The 17,450-nt window shown below is 42.6% G+C and overlaps 1 protein-coding gene across 1 annotated transcript in view; it reads left to right on the forward strand.

Moving 5' to 3' along the window:
- Positions 1-775: 775 nt before the first annotated feature.
- Positions 776-17,450, forward strand: part of pacrg (PARK2 co-regulated) — a 189,887-nt gene continuing 173,212 nt past the window's right edge. Inside the window, exon 1 of the mRNA XM_049595661.1 lies at positions 776-908. Coding sequence (XP_049451618.1) covers positions 798-908 — 111 coding nt within the window. The 5' untranslated portion in view covers positions 776-797. The remainder of the gene's footprint in view (positions 909-17,450) is intronic.

Below are 17,450 nucleotides of genomic sequence, written 5' to 3' on the forward strand. Positions count from 1 at the left end.
AAAAATAAAAAAAAATATGGCATCTCTTGATTTACAATTTTAAAAGCTGTGCATGAATCTATTTTTTCAGTGTTCACAAGTTCAGATCCAAAAATTCAAGTTGAATTAATATTATCTCCCCAGTTACTCAGGATAGGATAGGCAGTCCGACCTAAATGTTTTGACCGATTGAATTTTACTGATGTTCTGTTAAAATTTTTACAACTTGAATTTTGAGAGCCTAATTTAACCAACAGAATATGAGCAACCTGGATCTATTTTTTGTTAATTATGAAACTATTTTTTTTAATCTGAAATTGACTAATTGAAGTTGAGCACCCTGGATCTTTAAAATAAATAAATAAATAAATATGTATATATATGTATATATATATATATATATATATATATATATATATATATATATATATATATAAATAAATGAATAAATTTGATAAGCTTGTAGTTTTGAATCTGAATTTGTGAATACTGAAAAATATAATAAATGAAATAAATATAATATAATGAAATAGCTTTTAAAATTGCAAATCGAGAAATTTTACAGTTTAATTTAGAGGTCAATGCAGAACAAAAAAAAAATTGATACATGGTTTTAACATAAAATATTTCAGTGCTATGAATAAAGTGGCAATCAAATTTCAGTGCTAAGTATTTAGTGACTATTGAAATTCAAATATTAATGTCTCTTATTTGCTTCCATATTTGCTCATGTAATGTTGTTTGGCCACTAAAAAAAGGTTCATGCAGCCTCCTGCTGTGTTCTGGCAGGTGTGGTAGGCCATACTGTAGGAGCAGCCATGATGACAGACTGTAAGCTGCTGATGAAAGCAAGCCTCCCGGCAGCACATTTACACAGTCATCCTTTCTTTGGCGTGCACAAACCAGAGCTTATCAGTGCCTGTGTGAAGGTACGTTTTTTTTAAAAAAAAAAGTGCTGTCACACCTTTTTAACACTGAAACCCGAGCTGTTAATTATAGTCCTTCTTTGCTGTTATATTTTGCTGCACAAGTTCAGATCACTTTACATGAATAAGTCACAAGACTGTCAGTCGTAGTTGAGACTGAACAGTTACTCACCAGCAAGTTAAGCTGAAGTTGTTCACCTTTTCTCATGCTTCAGTTTCTGTGTGGAGGAAGGTTACGTTGTGCTTCGCTTTGTTTCAGAGGCATGCAGTATCATATATAAGGATCACAGCCTGAGACGCCTCACATATTACTTCTTCTTGCTTTTAGTTCTCACTTGGCACTTTTACACAGAGGCCGTTGCGGCTGGTGAGCAACAAAGCCTGTCACAGACACTCATATTGCTTAAATTGACAGACTGAGGCATTCTTTTACTCTCACTCTCCTGATCTTTCAGGCAATTATCCCCAACCTATTTTTTTGGAGACAACACCAAACTCTTCATTAGAATCGTTTTCTTTAAGGTTGGAAATGACGACAGGTGGCTTACAGTGTAAGGATTTCTTTTTCAGTACTCTTCCTACATGCAAACTTGGCAACTTGTCACTGTCTTTGTTTTGTTTTTTTTGTCAGGGATATGGCAAAACCCTCTTCATGAAGTTCCAAGAATACCCTATATTTAGATTTTTGTCTTGTTGTGATGCGTTCATGTTGACAGTTTCCATTTGGTTCCCGGTGAAATGAGAGCGCTGCATCAAAAGTTGAGGCATCCGTGATCAGCAATAAGTTCATAAATGAATTTGAGGAAAGTGTCAGTTTAATATTTTGTGTCAGCAATCTCCCAGCTTTCACTTCTATATCTTTTTTACTTCTATAATGTTGACTGTCCAGCCTTGGGTACTTTGATGCAAACAATTTAACTAGGTCTTCCTCTCTGATCTGCTTAGTTTTTTTGCAGACAGCTATTTCCTTGTTAAATTCACACTGCACTTAAAGGAATCTGGCACATGTGATAAATACACACGGAAGAGCTGCACAGTTCTGATGACAACAGTAAATACCTGAAACTGTAACTGCAGCTCTATTTTTTTCTATGGCTTGGGACTGCCTTAAGATGCAAAAGAGGCAGCCAGAGCTATCATTGACTTCCTCCTCCTTTTTTGAAGGTCATAAACAAATCTCTTGTCAAGAGCCTTCACAAGGAAGGCTCCTGCAAAGCCCTTTAATATTCACCATCTCCCCAGAGGATCTGCTACGTCTGGAACATGAATGATACTCCCACACTGCCATACCACTGGCTAAATCCTCAACGAAAACCATTACATTTTTCAGAGGCTTGCTTGTGTCTGTTGCCTTCTGTTTTTTTCCTCCCCTGTGGTCACTGACATATCGCTCCAGAGAGGGCTTTGCGGAGAGCTGTGATTTGTAGGTAACGACAAGGCCATTTCAAGCCTTGAAAGGGTATGGGGACTTGAAGCATAGGCTTATTATGCTTTAAAGTATTTGTGGTCATAGAAATTGAATCAATAGCGCAGGCCCGTGAAACTCTCTCCCCCCCCCTCCCCTTTTTTTCTCAAGTGATTCATCCCCAAGCATTTAAAGAGAAAAAAGATGCACATTACATTCTGGTGGGAGGTCGTCACCTTGTGTTTCAGACAGAGGGGAGAACAAAGCTGTTATTTTCTGTGTCGGAGGCTTATTCCAGCTTGGCGACAAAAAATAGCAAGGGTTTGGGGAGAGAGCGCAAACACCTGCATAGTGTTGTGACATGAATGGACACACATAGTGTCAGTGTGAACATCACAGCCGACACAGAAAGCAAAAGAAGATATTGATTTTCTTGAGTTAAGCGGTATGAGTGAGTGATATGGATAAAATTGTTTGCCATGGTAGAATCCTAAGAAATGATCTGTCTTTGGCCAGCCCAGGAAATTAAATTTCTTTCAAATAAAGATATTTCAAAAACTACTTTATTCTTTATAAAATCATAAAAATTCTATTTTGCCTGAAGCAGTTCTGATCTTTGATTTGCAAGCTTGTCCTTAATGGTTCAACAGCAGAGATTATGACTTGTCATAGCACTTTTCATCCTGTCTGACATGTCCCGGTAAGCTATGCAATTGAGCCATCATGCACAATGTTAGAGCCCTGAAAGGGTACCTATCATCATTATTATTACACCTGTGTCTTTCCAACCAGGACATGTAAAAATGCTGTAGAAAAAGAGATACTGTATTGCTATCAGGCTGTTACTGGTGAGGCATTTGATAGACTTATATTGTCTCACAGTACTGTCATATTGCCCAATGACATTATGCAACAGAGTCCTGCATGGGTCTGATTTTCAAGACCCACTCCCAAACTAGACCATGAAGTCCAATACCACACCTGCACCACCACTTGCACATATGACCAATAAATTCTACAACCTGACCCAACCCGAGATCTGCGGGTTGACCCGAAACTGCAGACCATTTAAAAACAATGCGCTGATCAAATAATTTGGCCAGGCAGTGCCTTTAAAGTGATCAGTTTGGGACATTTCATACATATAAAACTAAGATATTATAATATTAAAATGAAGATAATTTAGGAAGTACAATTCGATTAAACTTTATTTTGAGCAGCACATCTCTGTACTTAATCGCTGTACTTGTCTGTAATGCACCTGATTGAAATGGCTCTCATATTCCAGCTGGTACAGAAGAGACACACAAAGTCTGCAGTCAGATGATTAAAACGTTAAAACATTAAATTAAATTATTATTATTCTCATTTTATTTTAATATACTTATCATCAAACACCTGTGATCCAACCTACATGTTCTTTTTTCACCCAGAACTGAACCAGGAGATAAAATTAAGAGAAAACACCACCTGCATCTCACCTTTTTTGCAGATCACCTATTAGATATCTGGGGGTATCTGACCGGATGCAGGACTCTGTTATGCAGTGCATTTTGCATTTATCTAGCATTAAACAGAATTGCCATTTTGTTATAGCTCACTCATTCTGCCTGATGTGTTCATTAGAGATCTTGTTATGTTAGGGATGTTTTGTTTCATCTGCCCTAACCAATCACTTGTGCATGATTTATTTGTCCTACTGATATCATTTCCAGTTACACGGACATGTCCTTAGTTGCTGCTAAGAGCAGTAAACCCAACAGCTCTCACACCAATCTAAAGAATATGGTGCTTGAAGAGTTTGCATTTCTGTAAGTCAGCTTTCAACAACTTGTACAGCTGCATTGATCCCATTCATGCTTGTCACATTGTGGCCATGTTTGATAAATGTTGCTTGGTAGCTAACTGTGTAGTTTTTAGTTATTCCAGCTAGAGAGCTTAAAGTTTTTGTCTCTTTCTCTAACTGGTGGGAACAGTCGCCAATGGCACTTTATCAAACCTATTTGAATGACTGAGCAATCAGAGATGTAGGCGGCAATTCAGAGGTGTGGAATCAGGCTAGCTTATTCATTTTCTCAGTTTCAACACCCACAGCTATTGAGCTCAGTCATGTAGATAGGGTACAATTGATTTATAGACTCCTGAAGATGTGGAATATGTGACCTTAGATCATCATCATGCCCTGTAATTGATTTATGTAGTTAGGTAATTGGTTTGATGTTTGCCAGAACACATCCTGTAATATTTCCTCCTTTTGTGTATTGCTTTCAAGCTTAAACAAAGACTGAGGATATTTTCAAGGTCTTGAGTGTTGTGAAGCTGCTTGTCTCAGTAAATGCTCCTTGATGAAAAGACATGAAAGGAAGAACTCAAGTTATATAAATGCCTCTACACTCTCCTGTGTCCTACGCTACATATACAACACACGCACAAGAACATGGACATGATCCTCTTTGAGACACAGCATTGCACAGTTCACCTGAGAGGGCAAATCGATACAAACTACACCTGATCCCAACCTCAACTTTCACGTTGCGAGGGTCTGCAGATTGCTGAGCTGATAGACTGCTTTTATAACACGCACACCTCATTTACTGTTTGCTTGGCCTCTAGGATAAAAATTGAGCTGGAAAACATCGTCCCCAAGTCTGCTACAACCCTCCCTGCAACTCACCAACCCCTCTCCCCCCCGCAGCCCCACCACCGTCATCCCTGGCTCACCCCACTAACCCCAGGGGACAGATGGAGACTCCATGCTAGCAAACGTGACCTCCATATCTTATTCCTTTCCTCCCCCACAGCATCATCATTATATACCTGAGCAGATGTCTCAGCCTCGCCGCTGTCCCCCCTCTCTGTCTTTATCTTTCTCTCCTTCTCTCCCTGTATGTTTATTTCCCTCTCTTTCTCTGCATGACCTTCATTCAACCAGGCAGGTCCCTGGAGATGAAAACATTTTACACTATGAAACGGTGGGTTATCAGACAATTACTGTAAACAATAATAAAACCTAAACCAAATCAGCAGCATAATAACAATACATCATAGGAAGAACCAATTAATAAGATGTTGAATTTATTTTTAATGTTTTGCAGTAATTTTACCTTTAGATGTCAGGGCTCAAAATACCATGTGCATATGCACAACAGTGTGTGTAAAATTTGAGCTGTGCACATAATTCTCCGCTCCATGTGCACCGGTAACGTAACTTGGTATAGACAATATGGCCCCCTTTACACCTGGCATCAACATGCATTTTTTTGCGCTCGGATTGCAATCGGATAGCGCTTGACCACATACATTTATACCTGGTGTTAATATGCATCTCTGATGTCCACATCCAGATGCCTTTGCTATCCGATCACGCTACGTCTCGCTGACGCTGCATTCTCCTCTTCTTCTTCGGCAAACATCTCCAGCAGCAGACTTCAACATCATATCCTGTGCGCCGCAATAACCACAACAACAAGAACAAGATGTTAGCCACCCGTGAAGTAGCGTTATTATATGGACACTTTTGTCGGACCAAATGGAGAGCAGACACTTCGTCTCACCATGACTCCCTCCTCAGCTGTCATCCGTGGTTTCTTTTTCTTGGCAGTCGCTACCCGGTGAGGATTGTTGTTGTTGTTGTCTTCCTTCTTCCTGTGTCCAGCTGGCGCACCTCGCTGACATATTTTCGCCCACGGAGTTGTTGCATGTGGATTGGAGACACATTTGCGTTTACACTGGTGTTCGATGTGGTCACAGTGCGTCCCTGACCATCTTCAGAAGTGGTTTGGCAGATCAGTTAACAATCTGTCCTCAGTGTGTTTCGAGATTATTTTCTACCTGTACTTTCATGTGGTCAAGAGCAATCTGATTGCAATCCGATCACAAAAAATGCATGTCAATGCAAGGTGTAAAGGGGGTATAAGTTGTGCAGTTGTTCACGCAGTTGACACGCTCAGGCCACACGTCCATTTTCTCACAATGAAAAACAAATCTATAAATGATAACTTCATGGCACGAAAGTAAGACACTGACAGCAACAGTCAGACAAGACAAAGCAGCCCAGCGTAACAGCTGCAGCACTTTGTAAAACCTGGTCAAGTCAGCAAGTGCTTGGATTTTGAAGCGCCTCTATACCTGCTGATATGCACTGGTGCTTGGAGCAGGACAACGAAAGTCTTGCATGTAGCAGTAATTCATTGCACATCAAATCTAGACAGTTCTAATATGATAAAATATGTTTCAATATTAGGTTTAATGAGAATGGATTTCTGCTCAAAATGTTCCTATGACCATATGCAGTTTAAAGTAGTTTCATTTAGGGCTGGGCGGTATACCGGTTTGTACCGAAAACCGATATTTATTTTCGTTATGAATTTTTCATATACCGCAATACCAGTGAATAGCCCAAACAACGTCCGGAACGTGCGCGGCATGTTTCAGCGGGGACCCATTTCACCGCTGCACACCACAGGCACGCTTGAGAGGGTGAGAGTGAGAGCATAGAAAAGTTTAGAGGCGAGAATGGCTGCCGGAGAGAGTCCTGAAAGCAAAGCAACTGTACACGATGACCTAGAAGAACTCATACCAAAAAGAGCAGTGTTTCCCCTTTATGCAACTAGCAGCGGCGCACCGTCGTTTACAGTTCTCCTCTGCCCTCTGTATCGCACATGGCAGAGGTTCGCCCCGATGCACGCACGCGCGCACACACACACACACACACACACACACACACACAGACAAAGCGCGCACACACAGGTGAGCACACTAGAGCACGGCTCAGACCTCATTTTCCTGACCGAAGACGACCCGTCCCGAGTCTGAGTCAGTTACGGCCGGGATCCACCAGGTACGGCAGTGGCGCGACACGTCTGCAGCGCGAGTCCCGTGGCAGCTCGCCCCCTTGTTAATCAATTACAGCGGCTCCACCGGCAACGGGAGCGGCGCGACAACCCCGTCTGTCGTGCGACAACTCTCTATTTTACGGGGCTCTTCTATTTTTGTCGCGCTACGCTCCCCTACGCGACCCTCCAGCAGATAAAAACGACATGAAATAGTGTGCTAAACGAGCACAATGTGTTTTTAAATGAATAAACCATTATCAGAGGTGATATGTGATGATTTTTTTTTTCATGCATTTACCCATGTTTATCCGTGACATTGTGTAAATGTCTGTGGCGGACCTTTGAAAGTGAATAGATGACAAACAGTACAGTAAACTTGTAGATAACTCAAATATATGTAATAACTTAGGTGGAAAATGCTTTAACATTTCATGCAGCGTACATGCAGCCTCTCGGCTCGGCAAACGGTAAACAACCCTGCTGGCTTCTCTACGTGTCGCTTCCGTACGCAGTCAGTGGAGCCCAAATGAATGGAGCGGAGCGTGTGTTGTGTTCAGGCGTTGTCAGGTAAATAACAAATTCCGGCACTTGAATAGGCCATAGCACAACACAGCAGCATGTCAAGTTGGCCGAACCTGAGCAAAATACCATGAAATACTGTGAAACCAATATGATTTTTTTCTTAAAACCATGATATGAAAATTTTGTCATACCGCCCTGTATTGGGAAGGTCAGCTCAAATGGTCAGGTCAGCTCAAATGATTTTGTTAAACATTGATAATCTCCTCGTTGTTAAACTGTCATAAATAAAATGAATAGACGTTTTCTGCCAGAGGTTGCTGAAATAATCAGTGTAACCCTGTTAAGCATGACCCTGACCATGAAAATTTGAAGGTATTCACAGCTCTGATTACATTAAAACACATTGACAACGACGATGACTCATATTTAAGCTATCATTAAAAACAAATGTTGCAGTGGTGGATTCAAACGTGCCAAGAAAGAAGGACTAATACACCAAATGAAAGAGTAAAAATTTTCTGACACTGATAAAAGTGTTTTAGTGCATGTTATTTTATTTGTCATTTTAAAAGTATTTCAAGCCCTGGAAGTTTAAAGCTGTGTCAGAGATGTGTTGATTTGCATCACAGCTATTTGCCTTTGACGCTGTAACCACTGAATGTCAGTCTAATAAATTAAGCCATCTGAACAAATTAAACAAGTGACAGTTCAGAATTGATCCTTGATTAGGGTTTAAATGAGTCTGGAATTTCAGCGCAACCTGATTAAATGTAATCTCACTTTAAATTGCAATATAAACCTAGTTAAAATGCTGTCTTAAATTTGATTAGGTTTAGAATTAATCCAGATTTAAAAGTTTGTCTAATGGTTGGATGTTTATCAGTTAAAGCTTGATTTGGAATGATTAAATCCTTGCTGCCATCCACTGACACACAGTGGGGTGGAGAAATCATAACAAACAGAACATGAATGCAGCATGGATAAAATGGCAGCAAGTTAGAGATAGAAAGAAGCCCATTGTCAGTTATATGGATAGCAGGCAGTGGTTGACCAAGATTGAACCCCTGAAAGCTTTTATGGAGATGAATCTGTCTATTTATTATTTTCACTTGCAGTCAAAATCATTCTTCCCCATCGCTCCAAACACATTTACCTGACACGGAAACTCGTAATGTGCCCAGCGTGATACATAAATTGGCCATGAAGCTGGTAGGGTGTTTTGTGTCTGTGTTGTGCGTGGGGCATGCCGATGCAGGTAAAGCCAAATTGAGCAGGTTTCCGCTGTTGCTGTAGATTTCCTCACCTGTCTGCTTGTCTACCTCTCTTGAACTGCCCCATGGAAGTGTTTTCTAAACCAGCGGTGCTTGTAGACACACACACCCTCACACACACACTGAAACTGTTTTTCTGCATCCTTCCCTCTGCTCCCGTGCACTCGTCTTATCAGCACCAGAAGCCTGTAGTCCATCCCGGTAAGCAGCTGGGTTATTGGAGGAAGAATTGAGTCATGGTAAAAAAGGTTAAATTGGCAATGGGCTCTGGAGGCCTCCTGGCGTTTCCATTACTATCGATCAACCACGGCGCCTAAAGGCCTTGAGTGGACGGAGCATTGGCTGACTTGGAAATCTTACAGTTTCCCTCATAACTTTTGACTTTGTTGACTTTGGCTGCCTTGCTACTTGCTTCAAAAGCAGTGGAAAAAGACTGACCCAAATACAAACACATTTTCAGCATTGTTGAAGCATTTTTTATTTATCCATCGCATGTTGTTAATTAAAAGTGGCCATTTAAGTAAAGTAAAGCCTGCCTGCGAAATGCCATTTGCTGTTTTGTTCATATTAACACTCTACAACTAAAGATGAATTTGGAAGAACTTACTCAAAGTAGTTTATGTGCTTGATGCTCCTCTCACAAGGTATCAGTTAGATTAGGTTATAACTGATAGCACGCTGTATGAAGTGCATGACTGCCGAAATGTCTGTGACCTTTTCCGTGGTTGAGGAAAACACCATCTGGAAACTTCAGTCAGATTTGAAGAAGTACTTCCACAGCATTCTATCATGGCCTTGTAGGAAGTGCTTGGCTGATTATGTCTATTATGTTTGCTTTCCTCAGAGCTCGGTTGACAATTACACTGGCCTCAGTGTTTGTTGTGTTCTCCTTCAAGCCCTTGTAGCTTGCATTCTAATTAGATGGCTTTTAATGGAGAATGTTTATTGCTCCTTGCAGGGCCTCTATTTTCCGCTCTAGAGTTAATTAGCCCTATGTCATGTGATAACCAGTGCAGAGGACATTCAGACCTGTGCCTCTTCTATGTGCAGCGTCCTTCTTGTATCAAAAGCAAGACTGCAGGTTTGGCTTGTTTGCACTTAGTCCCAGTCCTGTTAATAGCACAGATAAATATGAGGACATACTTTGATGTTGCTATATTTAACATACTCACCAAAGTTCCTGTAAATGATTAGGAATGACCATGTAATCAATTTGCTTAATACGTTGTCAGCTGATGTTGTAGAGCTTGAACAAGCTTGGTGACAGTAAGTCAGTAAATTGATGAATTTATGTTAACACAAATCAGGCCATTTAGTTTTACTAACTTTCAAGCTTAAAGTATTTTCACTAATTGGACTGAGGTACTGTATGCCACGAATATTCAAGACTTATAAATGCAAATATAGAGTAAAAAATAGCCTATTATTTTGGCCCCTACTTATCACACAAGAATGAACACTTCTGTTGTTTTAGTTTTAGTATTGTTGAGGTGTTATGCACTGCTTTGCATTTTATTGTGTATGCAAATGTACCTAACAACAGTTCTTGATGAAGTGAGGTGAATGAGGTATTAATTACATTAAAATAACCTTTCACAGTATGTGAGATATTTACAAAAATGTGGGCTGTGAAATGCTAAAAAAGAGATAATCATCAGCAGCTAACTTAAACCCTCATTAATGCGTTTTATATACATTTGTAGTGACTAATTGGAAACACTATTAGTCTACCTACAAGCAACAGACAAAATGTCCTGATAATCATAATTGCAAGCAAAGCCAAAAGTGGGTTATGTTAGGTTGAATTTAATCTCTCAAGACAGATTCTGCAATTTACATAGTAGAATCTGTCGGCAGCCCTGTGTGAAAGATGACTGGGGGGGGGCTTTGAGTTTGAACGATGCTACGCTTTAGCCAATCACAATGGAGGGGGCGTGGCCGAGACGTGCAGGTGTCCCCAGGAAATGTGTACCTACAGAAACAGCAAGCTTCGCGTCCATAGCGACTGCACCAGTAATGCCATCTCATCAACGTGAAAAAAATAAATTTTCCACCAGATGTCTGAGTTACAACATGATTGAGCTAACTGGAGTAGTTTCATGTCGTATCCGGCAACGGGAGGCTTTTAGCAGATGACGTCCTGATGTTAGCTTTGCTAACTGTCCCTGTCAGCTGCAGCCACTGCTGCTTTCTAGACATCGTGATTTCCCATGACTGAATAAATACCACACATAGCAACATAAAACTGCTTTGCTAGCTCAATCATGTTGTAACTAAGATCTTCGCTGGAAAAAATATTTTATTCACGGACCGTTTATTGAGTTATTACCTTATTTTTATAGTCTATGGTTATAGACAACACTAACGGCTAATGTTAACAGCTAACGGTTAGCCCAGCTAATCTACGATAACCATATTAATTACGTGCACACAGAAATAGTAACGTTTGTTCAGTCATTGTGTTTACAGGCTTTACAAACATCAGACGGTGATATAGTGACGTGAAAAATGTGATATGTAGCCAAACTCTGCTGGTTTTCTACCTGAAGTATTTGTAATCAACACGGCGATTCCCTGGCGGCACCGCTGGAAGTGAAGGGCGTGAGGCCCCTGCACTTCTGGTTAGTCGAAAAACTCCAGGCTGTGCTTCCAGACGTAAAGGAAGAAAAAAAACATTTTTTTTTTTTTCTCTTTAGCTGGATTTGCTTACCTGGTGTGTGGTGCATGTCCGTTATATCACAGTTGATCAATTTCTGACCACTTTTCATCTAAAGTGAAGTGATTGTCTTGAGAAACAAGTTAGAGCTCAATATAAAAGTTCTGACAGCCAGACCTGTTTAATAGCTGAGAAATGCTGCTAATTTGCTTTCAGATTCTGACCCCTTTGTAGCTGTTTTTAATTTAATTTACTTAATTCAGTTACTTCCAAGTGAAGTCAGTTTTCATCAAGTGTTTACATTGTGCTCTGCACCACAATATTGTGTTGTGTGTCTGTGTCTTTATGTAAATATACCTGTTATAAGTGATATATACCGCCCTAATGTCCATAGTCCGGACGATTAAACTTCAACTGAAATGAGTCTGTGCTTAAGAGTATTAAACTGACAGGACATTAGCCTTTTATTCACCCATCCTCCATCATTATCATCCATCAGACTGACTTGTCCTTGCTAGGGGAGAATAGGCCCTTCTTAGTGTAGGCACGTGTACTACAGGGTCATATGTGGCAGCTTACATACTGCCTACATCAACACTATAGGAACTAGTCGCAGAAAAATCAATGTATCTGACAAACACTGTTGTTCCAATCCAATAATGCCAAATGGTGGCCTTTGTTTCACTGCCCCCCACTTTGAAAATCTTTTAAAATCACCATCAATGCAACAACATTGGCCTGACCTTTGAAGTTTTGCTGACCAGCGCAGAGACCAAAATGGGCTGCGTATGTCTGTAATACCTCAAGGACAAAATCCACCATGCATTAGTAATACATAGCTGCAACCTATAAATGTTAGAAAAGAGGCATTTTGTGATACAAAAGAATATTTATTAAGGGAATTTTCTCTCTAAAGAGAAGAGGCATGAGAGGGCACAGGGAAAGTGCACCACTTCCACCATCTTGCAGACTGAATGCAGTTTAAACTGCACAGCAGCCAACTTCATAGAAGGTGCTTCAGGGCTTTAGTGTTCTTCACCCAATGCCAAGAAAGCAAACCTGCAAACCCTTTGAGATATGAAGTAGTGTGTTCGTTCCCTTCAGAATTCCATTGAGGATTACTCTGCTATTTAGCTCCTGCCTCGCATCCAGCTGAGTCAAAGTGCTCCCAGTCGAAGGTACGCTGGAGGCAACGGCTCTGCCGCAGCAAGCTGGAGAAGGCAGGGAAAGGGAAAGGCTGGAGGGCAAAAGTACTCTGATACTGTCAGAAATGATCCACATCACGGCCTGGCACCTCTCTGCTCCAGCCACCTCTGCTCATTACCCTCGCCATCCGGAAACACCAAGCAAATTCTACTAACGAGTGTTTGACCAACACGGCGTGTAGTGGCAGAGGGAGACGGGCAACCTGTTCATGACTCATTCTCTCTCTCTCTCTCTCTCTCTCTCTCTCTGTCACTACACTACCCTTTTCTCTCTCCTCCACTTTCTTCTCCATCCTTTTCCTCTCCCTCCCTCCCACTCCCTTAAGACAGAGGAGAACAAAGGGAGAGACAGAAGAAAAGCAATATAACCTCTTGGCCCTTATCTGTGGAGCACACCAGAGCATGTCTGGCCTCAGACACAGCTTTGCCTGTCCTTTGAAGGCCCTCATCTCCCTTTGATTTCAGCCAAATGGTTCAGCACAGTGACAGATGCTCAACTTTCCATCTGTCACTCTGACACCCATCTCTTTAGTGTTGTCGAATCTAACTGACTTTGTTTGGGACTGTCTGTCTGGCTGTCTGAATAAGGTTGTGACACGGATGCTGATGTGAGTACTAATGTAAGAGATTGTGATTTAGACCTTTGCTTGAAGCAGATAAAAAGAAAACTCCCCGCCACTTCTTTAAGGTCGTCTGCACTTTCTTGGCTGTATTTTTACATTAACATTTTAGACATTAAGTTGATGCTCTGATACTGAGTGATTTAACGAGGAGTCTAAGGGTCATCATCATATTACCTTGACAACATTCCTCTGAGATGGGCCACAAAAAGACATAAAAATTCAAGCCAAGGAGAGTCGTAGAAGGCAGGCTTTTTTATGAGAGGAAATTAGAGTGAGTGGAGGGGAAAGATATTGGAGAGCGTATATGATTCAGGAGGGAGGGGATGACGTAGTACACCTCTTAAATAGATGAGTGTTAATTTTATGATTGAAGATGAAAGGGATTTTGCTGCACAGACTGAACTTGGGAGGTCATATTTAACTCTTGCCTAAACAGTAAACAGAAATACACTCTTTGCTTTGGTTTGGTCTGTTTTCGAGATTTTCTGATCAAGTGTAGGCTGTATCATTGGTGTTTGAGTGCCTGGCTGTTTTTATAGCAAGCATCTTAATCACTACTGCTTGTTCACACAGTCCTGATTTATGCTTGTCATCGGAGGTGTGAGATAGAGGAGGTGGCGTAGGAAGACTCATACTAATAGCCGAGACACCTGTTTCATTGTCAGAGTACCAGCAACCTGCAATGCAGAGCAATTTTGCAAATGCAGAAGGGGTGATCAGAAAGGTGGGTGGATAGATGAATGGACTGTAGGAGCAAGAATTGATAAAACTGAAGTAGATATGTATGACTTTAATATAAACCTTGCACTCAGAATAAAAGCCAGGGGTGGCTGGCACAAAGTGCTGAGGGCATGTCTTTGCTTTAGCTCCATTTTATTTGTTTGTTTGTGTGACTGTGCGCATGTGTGTGTGTGTGTATTTGTGTGAGTGCCTCCCTGTAGCTCAGCCAAAAGCCAAAAGTGTCGCCTCTCTGTCTGAGAGAGCTGCTCCAGCAAGCACAGTGTGAGATTTGAGGCGTCTGAGAAGAAGCGTGTTTTCAAGGCAACGAGTGTCTTTTTTTTCTTCTTCTTCTTCTTTTGTCTCTCAGGCTAATCCAAAGGGTGGACTATCATTCAGAGCATTATCCTTGTAGGAGGTCTCAATAACAGACCTCTGTTCCATATATATCACTCACTGTTTCTTGTAACAGCCTCTGTTGGGAGCCCGTTTCCCCCCTGAGTCTGCGGAGTAAACAAAATTTGTATTAAGAGGCATTTTATGTTACATTCACGTAGGTAAAGGAAATAGAGAAGGAGAAGATAAAGTGTGTGTTTTGGGGACTGGATGCTTGCAGCCTGGTTTGGCAGGCTGTGTGTCTTGGGTATCTTCTAGCAGGGATGTAGCCTTCAGTGTGCTTTCCCCACATTTAATTTATGTAAAGGTCAAATTCCAGACCATGCCGGGCTTTGGTCTCTGCATGGTGTCTCTGTAAGCAAACCCCAAGCATCATTTTTAGCAGACGGCCTTACAGGCAGCAAGACTGATTTCCAGGAATAGAAAGTCACACTGGGCAAGTGATAAGACCAAGGGCCTGGGGTTCATTTTGCAATACATACTAATCACCTAGATAATGTTCTTCACTGTTAAACAATATTCCCATATCAGAGGTAGAACCTGTATCTCTTGCCATGCGCAGTCTGCTTATCTCCCCATGCCTTCCTCCACTCCTCAGGGATCTGTCAGTGCTGGGCTACCTGTGACACTGTGTGAATGTGTGTGTGGCTATGGGGTGGTGTGATGTGGTGACGCTGTAGACTGACCCGCTCTTTTCCTCTCTCATCTGTGCGGCTGTCTGTCTGTGGCTCTGTGGTGAAATCGATGGCCTCCATGCTGCTCTGGGTGTGTCCTTCTCCTATTCCTCCCCCTGTGGGCCTATTGCTGCCAAATCAAACCTTCCACAGCTCCCAGTGATGCTTCCCCAATAAAGTCACAGCTGCATTCACTTCACCTCATTGCCTATCTCCTCATCCCCTCGCCTGGTTCCAGCCTGCTTGCCCATCTCAGCATCTCCCTGTCTGTCTGTTTATTTCTACGACTGCTTTATCTGCTTAGTTGACTGTCTCCTTACCTGCAAAACAAACTTAGGTTTCAACTTTTGGATGAGTCATGCAGCTATTCTGAGCCCATCGTCCGATAACCACTCTAAAACAAAGAGTGTTGTCACCGACTTCAGGAACATTAATATTCTATGAGGTGGTTTTCAGTCTGCCATAAATTAAATGCAGTTATGAGGATGTTTATTGACAAGAAGCTACTTATTTGGTGAATAAAATTGGGAGGACAGTTAAATTCTTCTTTCTCAGCAGCAGAAGTGGCAACTGCAGCAGGTCAGGGACATAGTTTTCCTTCTGTGTCTCATTAATTTCATGGCCCAGCACAGTGTTTTAATACCTTCAGGTGTCGTCACTGATTGAGGTTGTAAAGACAAAGCATTGGATCAGTGCGTGCCCCACTCTCTTAACAGCCAGGACAAGAAAATGTTCTCTTTGCTGACACACAGACATTTAATATACACACTCATAATCATGCACACAAAAAGCTGACACACAAGTACATGTTTCTGCAGCCATGTTTCACATTGAGTTGTAGTAAGATAGTAGTAAGTAGTAAGATTAGCTTTCTTGCTGTCGTCATACACTGGTGTGCTAACCAGATGGAAGGCAGGCAGCTGGAGGCAAAAACTACCAACATGGCACAAATGCCTATGATTTGCACTTTGTACACCTATTCCACTCTATCAAATAAAAAAAAATACTCACTGAGAAATTCCTGTAGATGTGGAACACCTCTGTCTTCAGCAAAGAAGCCCAGACAGTCCTCTCCCCAGCCACCTCCGTCAGCTCTTGCGAGGGAAACCCGAGGCGTTCCCAGGCCAGCCGGGCGATGTAATCCCTCCAGCGTGTCCTGGGGCGGCCCCGAGGTCTCCTCCCGGTTGGACATGCCCGAAATACCTCCCAAGGGAGGCGTCCGGGAGGCATCCTTAACAGATGCCCGAACCACCTCAACTGGCTCCTCTCGATGTGGAGGAGCAGCGGCTCTACTCTGGAGGAGGAAACTCATTTCGGCCACTTGTACTCGCGATCTCGTTCTTTCGGTCACTACCCAAAGCTCGTGACCATAAGTGAGGGCTGGAACATAGATCGACCGGTAAATCGAGAGCTTCGCTTTCTGGCTAAGCTCCCTTTTCACCACAACGGACCGGTTAAGCGTCTGCATCACTGCTGACGCCGCCCCAATCCGCCTGTCAATCTCCCGCTCCATCCTACCCTCACTCGTGAACAAGATCCCGAGATACTTAAACTCCTCCACCTGAGGCAGGACCTCCCCCCCGACCTGGAGTGGGCAATCCACCCTTTTCCGGCTGAGGACCATGGCCTCAGACTTGGAGGTGCTGATTATCATCCCAGCCGCTTCACACTCGACTGCGAACCGTCCCAGCAAGAGCTGGAGGTCACTGTTGGATGGAGCTAGGAGGACCACGTCATCCACAAATAGCAGGGATGAGATCCTCCCGTCACCGAACCTGACACCCTCCACCCCTCGGCTGCACCTAGAAATTCTGTCCATGAAAGTTATGAACAGAACCGGTGACAAAGGGCAGCCCTGGCGGAGTCCAACCCTCACCGGGAACAGGTCTGACTTACTGCCAGCCACGCGAACCAGACTCGTGCTCCTTCGGTACAGGGACTGGATGGCCCTTAGCAGAGGGCCACCAACCCCATACTCCTGGAGCACCCCCCACAGAATGCCCCTGGGGACACGGTCGTAAGCCTTCTCCAAATCCACAAAACACATGTGGACTGATTGGGTGAACTCCCATGCCCCCTCCAGCACCCTGGCGAGGGTAAAGAGCTGGTCCACGGTTCCGCGTCCAGGACGAAAACCACATTGCTCCTCCTCAATCCGAGGTTCAACTATCGACCGGACCCTCTTCTCCAGCACCCTGGCGTAGACCTTACCGGGTAGGCTGAGGAGTGTGATCCCCCTGT

The sequence above is a fragment of the Epinephelus fuscoguttatus genome, linkage group LG14, assembly GCF_011397635.1.
Source record: "Epinephelus fuscoguttatus linkage group LG14, E.fuscoguttatus.final_Chr_v1".
Taxonomy (NCBI): Eukaryota; Metazoa; Chordata; class Actinopteri; order Perciformes; family Serranidae; genus Epinephelus; species Epinephelus fuscoguttatus.